The 8456-nt window shown below is 32.2% G+C and overlaps 1 protein-coding gene across 1 annotated transcript in view; it reads left to right on the forward strand.

Annotated features, from left to right (window-relative positions):
• The first annotated feature begins 281 nt into the window (after window positions 1-281).
• The window catches only part of LOC106467210 (tetraspanin-9-like), a 31365-nt gene continuing 23190 nt past the window's right edge, over window positions 282-8456 (forward strand). Inside the window, exons 1-5 of the mRNA XM_022395345.1 lie at window positions 282-400; window positions 2059-2250; window positions 2820-2894; window positions 4356-4451; window positions 7124-7295. Of these exons, the coding sequence (XP_022251053.1) occupies window positions 335-400; window positions 2059-2250; window positions 2820-2894; window positions 4356-4451; window positions 7124-7295 (601 nt within the window). The 5' untranslated portion in view covers window positions 282-334. The remainder of the gene's footprint in view (window positions 401-2058; window positions 2251-2819; window positions 2895-4355; window positions 4452-7123; window positions 7296-8456) is intronic.

The following is an 8456-nucleotide window of genomic DNA, read 5'->3' on the forward strand; positions in this document are numbered from 1 at the left end:
ACTTTTTAACATGCCGTTTTGCTTTAAAAACGTTTATTTGCATATTTCTTAAAGTTTGCGCAATCACGACTAACACTGCGTCACTGGCTGTATGACTTCAGTCGTAAATAAACAACACACGTTGCCTAGCAACAGAGTGGCGGTCGACTAAAATTAAGTTAAGCCTTCATCCGTCAGCTGTACCTAACATCCTGTTACTTATATTATTTATTATTCGCATAATGTTGCAAATATTTATTTAAACAGAGAAACGTTTACAGAATAGATGAGTATTTAATATCTAATATTTTTATCAACTTTAATATATTTACAAATATTTTCTAGCACACACAAGATGACAGTGGAAGGCTGTGGCAAGATCATTAAATATGCTATGTTTATAGCCAATCTCATTATACTGGTAAGTAAGGTTTCTAAAAGTAATTAATATTTTATTACAGACCTTATTTAGGAGGTTATAAAAAAAAATCAGTGAAATTGAATAATATTTTTTGGTTGCGTAGTTGGCTGTTTATAATTCCCGATTGTTCGAAAGCAACAAAGTAAAATTTAACAATATAATGGTTGTTTTTCCCAAATAAAGGTAGAGCTGATATAAATCCATATTTTATTATTATAAAATATAAATGGATATATTATGTTTACAGCGAGCAGCAAAGTTTTTAGAAGAAAAAAGGCAACTAAAAGACTACTGAGAATTAAAATAAAATAATAATTCAAGAAATTAGATCTGTATGTTCTGTAACTTGCTTCTTTTTTAGATGATCTCACAATTTAGATGACTTGTTATATTCTGTTTAACTCTATATAACTCAACATTAATCTGTTTGTCTAAAACATGTTATCTATATCTAGTTATTTAAGCCTATTATTTGGTAATTATAAATACTTTTCTACACGTAACCCAACCTAAATAAATGCAAAGTAGATTTACTTTAAGTTGAAAATAAAAGAAACTAAAAACATAATAATAATATGTGGTGAAAGTAAAAATAAAAATAAAAAATCAGTCCCAGAAAGGGAAGATGACACAAGATGGCACCGTAACTTTGAATACGATTTTCGCCACTTCAGATGAATATAATAAAAAGCAAAATGTTTTAAAATGACGCCTTTGTTATTATACCTATGCTTTCTAGTTAAAAACAAAATTGGACGCAATCCTTTTTTTTTAAGTTACTGAACAACATTGTGGTTGGGGACCGTTTTACCTTTAAGGTCGGATAAAACGGACTCTCAATATGGGATTAAATGAACCTCATTTAACACATCACAAATGTAAGTTAAAATACATGCTGCAATTAGAAAACCATTTAAACCGCTTGAATCATCATTTTACTGCTCCTCGTAGGAAGTGTGCCATGCGCATTAGCTAGAACAATGGAGTAAAACAACGTGAATCTGTAAACCTAAACTGTCTTTCTTGTACGACATATTCGGCTCTCTATAATTCTTCCATGTTTGAAGTGAACATAGTGAAATTCCCTGCTACTTCATAACCATAAAAAAACTCAAAGTGCTTAATTTAGGTGTAGTTATTCAAAAACAAAAATTGAAATCGCGCTTTAATGATTCACGTGCGCCCGTCGGACAGTGTGTTTAGGCATGAGGTCATGTAAACAACAGTTATATATATATATATATATATATATATATTCACATACAAGGAAGAACGTTATAACTGATTATGTACGGGAGGGAGCGTTCTACTGAAGGGGGCCGTCTTACCTTACTTTTCCCTATATCGTGTAAAATGATTAATAAAAACACAAATTGAAAAAACATATTAACTTCCACATACTTGCTGACAACGTTTTGGTCAGACTGCCCATTTAGGTGATATCTCGAAATATCATGAGTACTGTTCGGAAATTTATGAGCAATAATAATTGCTATTTTCTTAAACGAAGAATTTCACTAACTGCATAAGAAATTAAATTTGCTATGTACCTGTAGTACGTTTTAATGTGTGTGTTTTCTGTCTCATTCACCTGTAAATCTTACCTGGTTGATTCGTAAGAAATCCACGAAACAGTAACTATCAACAATTTGCTGTAGATATGTGGTATCGTTGTGTTTTCTGTGGGAGTATGGATCCTCGCAGACAAGTCCTACATGGAACGGCTGATGGGCAGCAACATGTACGTCAGTTCAGCTGCGATTCTGATCGCCACTGGAGTTATTGTGGTCATCATATCTTTCCTCGGATGTATGGGGTCTTACAAGGAAGTTAAATGCATGCTCCTCACGGTAAGTTTGATTTAATTAAGAACGTCCAGGAGGAAGACGATAGGAGGCTGAAATAAATAAATGATTTTAAATATCAAAAGAGGATTGAAATAGCAGTAAAATTATTTATTCATTAATAAAATCAATGGACTTTTGTGTCATATTAAAGCCATAAGTCATGAAATCATATTTGAATTACATCGTAGTTCTAGTGAGAGACCGAAACCTGAATCTTGTTCTCAGTTAGAAAATATTAATTGTGTCACAGTTCTAATCGTATGTGTAAATAGCTGAAGGATCATAACTTCATTAACGTAAGAATATAGATGATTCAATAAAAGTCTTTAAGCTTGATAGAGAATATAAGAATTGCAAACATTATGTATGCAAGAAGACTAAAAACAAGTAAAAATACGATCTTGGTAAACTGAATAAATATGTTTTACTGAGATGATATGTACTGTTGAAAAACATTTGTTTTATAATTAGTTCTATTTTCTTCTTTTTTTTTCGAAAATCATAGTACTTAATCAAAAATCTTAAATTAAAATAAAATAGATTGGTAATAATAAAATGTGCCTTTTCTGTAGTTTTTCATCTTCATGTTCATCATCTTTATCATTATGTTGGTCGGCGGAATCCTTGGCTACGTCTTCAGAGATGAGGTAAGTTTAATGTTTTAGATTTAAGTTTCGCTAGCATCCTGTCATTTGAAAGCAATATAGAAACAAAGCATTACTTAACGATAATCTGGAAAAGTTTTTACGATGTGAAGATTTGAATTAATTTTATAATTTTTGTAAAAAAGGAAATGAATCTCATAATAAATTCTAACATCAGTCATAAACACGTTTTACAATTAATTATAGCTATTTATATAATACCATCAGGAGTTTCAGAGAAACAAACGTTTAATTTTTTTCTCGAACCTGGAATGAGACTTTGAAATTAAAAAATAGTTTTAGATGTTACTTTTTAATTCTTCTTCTTTTATCAATAAATAATGAAATATTTCAAATTATTTATAAGAGAACAAAAAATGTTGTAGGGTTTTACTTCTCTTAGACCAACACAGTTAGCCTTGGTTGTAATCAGTAATGTATTTAAAAATAAAGTTTCTAACTTTATTAACATTGAAAATATATACTTAGTCTGTAAAATGGTTATTTTGAATCAATCTGCGTCATTATTGATCACTCTTAATGAACATCAGACTTGAGTCATTAAGCGAGGTTGGTTCTAAAGTTACTTAGAACATCTTTTTTTTTTTACTTTCTCAGATAAATAATAATTTATTATATTTCTTCTTCTTTGTATATTTACTGCACACGATTCTATTAAATCGTTATATGTTATATGCTTCAATATTTTAATGTTACTTAAAATTGGAATTGTTTACTAAATTCAGATATAACCGATCATTTACAAACAATGAGGTTCTTTACGTGTATTGAAGATCGACTATACGCTTTATCAGTATCATTTTACCCTAACCAGGTCCTTTCTTAAATAAAACTGGTTTATTCTTTCCGAATACAACTTTACGATACACTTAATTTCAATAGTCGCTCTTTAACAAACGCTATAATTCTCAACGAACTTCTCACGTGCTCAACAATATTCTCTCTGACTGCAGTTCAATTACTCATTACCCTGTTGTCCCGTCACGTTGTGAACGTCTTATATATACAACACATATCTAGTAAATGCTAAGGCATTCTTGAAGGAACAGGATATTTTTAGAAAGAGGTGGCGTGATACTAGTCACGTGACCTCGCTGACGCAACAATATTAAAACATAAATTATTGAAATACTGTCGTGAGTAATCGTGATTATTAAAAGTTTTGTACCGTTCTGCAATAAATCTGTAAAGAAAAATATGAAATAACTTCATACAAACTTTTCAATTTCCTTAAGAAGATTCAGTTCTTCATTTAAAAAACATCATTGGTCTTACGTTCCGATATAAAAACAACACAATACATATTCTGGATTTTGATAATTACGGGAATATTTTCCATATACTTTTTCTCCCTGAATGATGAGCTCACTTCTAATGTCATAACGTATATCAAAAAGTTGAGATTACTTTTGGAAATATAATTTTCAATCGTATTTGTTTTAGGTAGATGAAAAAATGAAGAAGGAGATGTTAGACTCTATACCACTGTATGGAAACGACACGGCCGTCACAGAAGCTTGGGACCAGGTGCAAAAAAATGTAAGACAGAAGCAATATCGGTAGTTTGGGGGTTTCAGTTAATAAATGTTGTCAGTGTTATTCAGTACGTTCCATTATAAATTTTAAACCAGCATTTCCCAAACTTTTGTCATCCACGCCCCCACTTTAATAAATATAGTTTTTTGTGCGCCCCCCTCTTATTTTAAATGAGTGAAAGAGTGAGTTAAGTGACGAGATGTAACACGCGGATACACATTAGACATGTGTTGTAGTAATTAATTATTATTTTCATTAATAAATTTATATATTAAAACGCTTATTTTTGCATTACTGCTCTATTGACTCTACCCTAATCGCTCGCGCCCCTCTGGAGATGGGAGGGGGCGCCCCTTAATTTGGGAAACGCTGTTTTAAAAATATTTTTTGCCAGAAGACATGTCCATATTCTATATTAATTGCCTGAGTTTTACGGTTGTTTTTGGTGTTTTTTTTAAATATTTCGTCCAGTAAGTTTACAAAACCACATTCACCAGAGTAAATACACTGTTGTAATTTGTGTTTTAGTTTTAAGTATTCTGCTGCATTATAACTTTGTTAGGTATTGTAATAATGTCAACGAAAAACGAGAAAACTGGAAATATTTTATCCAAAGCAATGAAATTTCTATTTCAGTTTTTAATAGAATCACCAGAAATTATTTTTAAACAAACTTTACAGTCCTCTGATGTTACAGTTCGCAATTACCAAAATATAATTTTTCCTCACTTTGTCGTGTCCTGGTGTCCATGACCTTCAGTTGAAAAATAAACTTAAAGGTATTCTAAAAACCTGTGTTTCAACAAGTATCTCACGAATATGTTTTCAAATGCAAAGTTCGTATTATTCAAGGTTCTGATAACAACAGACTATCTACGTAGATCAGAAGTTAAAAATAAATTAATATGTGTTTGTGTGTTTTTCTTATAGCAAAGCCACATCGGGCTATCTGCTGTGTCGACCGAGGGGAATCGAACCCCCGATTTTAGCGTTGTAAAAATAAATTAATAAATAATATAACTAAGACATTGTTACTTAACGTAGGTAAATTAATGTGTAGAATTATAAACGGACTTTTCTCTACGTTAAAATACTTTTATTGCGAGCTCTCGGCCCTCTTACCGAAACCTTCATCGGGCAACAATGCATTGTTGCCCGATGAAGGTTTCGGTAAGTGGGCCGAAAGCTCGCAATAAAAGTATTTTAACGTCCGGTTATAATTCTACATAACCAATTATTTATACCGGTTTAACTACAAATGTGTAACGCCTTAAAACAAAGTAAAAAAAAATCAAAAACTGAAAATGATTAGAGGCCATAAACTCATCAGTTGGGTATTAATCATTATTTCCATCTTAGAGATAAATTCATAATTTCAACACTAATTTGTCCTCGTTGTGGTAATGTTTACTTTCTGCATGTATAAAAAAAAATAATCTTAAGCCAAGTTCACCCCTGATGTATAAAAGTTCACCTTTCGAAAGCGTTCTGGTTATAGGGTTTTGTATTTTTGTCTTAAGCCCATATTAGCGAGTTCAATTCGTCCCCGGCCAAAGGCGTCTCCAGGCACTGACACACGGGGCCCATGCCCCGATTCTACTTGACTGTGCCCCGAATCCCCAGTTGGTGTTTTGAAAAATCATAATACAACACCATGATCGATACCATACTGAAATGCCGAAAAATTCCAAGCCTCGAATTTTTTAAACCCCTAGCGATGCTTCTGTCCCCGGCTCAACTACAGCAGTTATTGTGTGAGGACAAACCAAATGTATTTAGTTGTGAAGCAGAATATTGTGGTTAACACCGTGAATTGTGTATTTTAAACATTTAATAATTTATGTTGTAAAATAAGCCATAAGAAAATTACACTAGGTGGCGAGTATCGTAACGTGTCGAGGGAATTATTGATAGTGTGTTCTGACATGAGTTAATTTTCTTTTTTTTTGTTGTTGTTGTTGTTATTTTTCATGTTTATCGTTATGCCCCCCAGTGGCACAGCGGTATGTCTACGGACTTAGAACGCTAGAAACCGGTTTTCGATACCAGTGGTGGGTAGAGCACAGATAGCCCATTGTGTAGCTTTGTGCATAATTACAAACAAACAAACAATTAATTTATAATAATTTAAAATTGGGGCGTTTGCCACCACTGAGTTAAAACTAGACTTCGGTTATTTCTAAGGATTTTTTTATTATTATTAATGGAGCTTACCTTTTAGTGTTTGTGAATTCATCTGGCTTTACTAAAAAAATTTATTTTTAAAGATATGTAGTGTATTTTTCTTATACTTACAGAAATTATTTGAAAACCTGTGATAATAAACCTGACGTCGGGCTTTGTATGTTAAATAAACAATGTGTCTTTAGTTTCAAAAACTTAGTTTGAAAACAAGTTAGTTTGCAGTTCAACTTTTTTTCTTTTTTTTGCGAAAACACGAGTAAATATTTTGTTGTAAATGGTTACCATTTCTTCGATTACTTTAAATTAATTTACTCGTACATTTAAATACGTATTTAAATACTGAAGTTTGATGGAATTTTAAGTATTTTGCGACTGGTTAGCTGAAGTCGAACGAACCTGGCATTGATATGCCATTCTGATGATTTTTATGGGGTAAGTTTAAGTATAGATGTCGACCAGTAGATAATGAATTTCTTGTTTTGATCTTGTAGATGAAATGTTGTGGAATGAAGACCGGAGATTCAACAATGCCTTATGCCATTTGGAGCCTGAATCGAGGTTTTCAAGCTGACAAAAAAGTTCCAATGTCTTGTTGTATGGGAAATGAAAAGTGCCAGGCATCACCTACTGACAGCAACTCATACAAGAATACAGTAATAATATGTTCTTCTTTTAGATATTCATTTAACAATCTAGAACAATCTTATGTTCTGAATTTTTAATACTTTACAGACACTCGTAGCAATCATAGTGATAAAATAGCATTTTCTTCTGCTACCAGAATATACAAAAAATGGGGAATGATTAATTTTAATTTTAATTAAGTTATTCACGACTACAACAGAGTAAAACGATAGCACTGTTTCTGATAAGACAACATTTTCTTCTGCTACCAGAATATACAAAAAATGGGGAATGATTAATTTTAATTTTAATTAAGTTATTCACGACTACAACAGAGTAAAACGATAGCACTATTTCTGATAAGACAACATTTTGTTCTGCTACCAGAATATACAACAAATTGGGAGTAATTAATTGTAATTAAGACCACAACACCCCCAGTGGCACAGCGGCAAGTCTGCGGACTTACAACGCTAGAAACCAGGTTTCGATACCCGTGGTGGGCAGAGCACAGAATGCCATTGTGTAGCTTCGTTATTAATTACAAAAACAAAGTAAAACGATAGCACTGTTTGTAGGAAGTCTTATAACATTGGCGAAACCAAGAAGAGGCTCTAGTAGGACTTTAAATAGAAGTATAGTGTACATTTAAACAGATAGAGTAATAGAATATTAGAAAAATACAGTCGTAATGTATAAATTAAAAATGACATTGGGCTGGGTTTAACCTAATGTTCCGTACTGTGAATACAAGGGTCTCGGGTACAGTTGCCTCAAAATCTTTCTCCTCAATGTGGCTCAATGGTTTATTTGTTGTTGTTGTTAAGCATAAAGCTATACAATGGGCTACCTGTGCTGTGCCCACTGCGAGTATTAAAACCCGATATTTAGCATTGTAAGTCGCCATACTTACCACAGAGCCATCTGGAACGGGTCCATGGGAGTATTGTAAGATTGAAGAAGTCCAGAATGGACTGTGGCTGCTGTTGATTAGCTGCCTTCCCTCTAATCTATCAGCTCAAAATAATGGACGGCCTTGCGAGAATATCCGAAAGAAATAAATGACACCAATGTCTAATGAATAAAACAAATTAGTGACATGAAATGATAAAAATGACATTCTTAAAATTAAAATTGATATTAATATTCATTTAAACATATCAAAGTATTGATAAGTATTAACAAAATATTATAATATTT

This window comes from Limulus polyphemus, unplaced genomic scaffold (genome assembly GCF_000517525.1).
Source record: "Limulus polyphemus unplaced genomic scaffold, Limulus_polyphemus-2.1.2 Scaffold2529, whole genome shotgun sequence".
Lineage (NCBI taxonomy): Eukaryota > Metazoa > Arthropoda > Merostomata > Xiphosura > Limulidae > Limulus > Limulus polyphemus.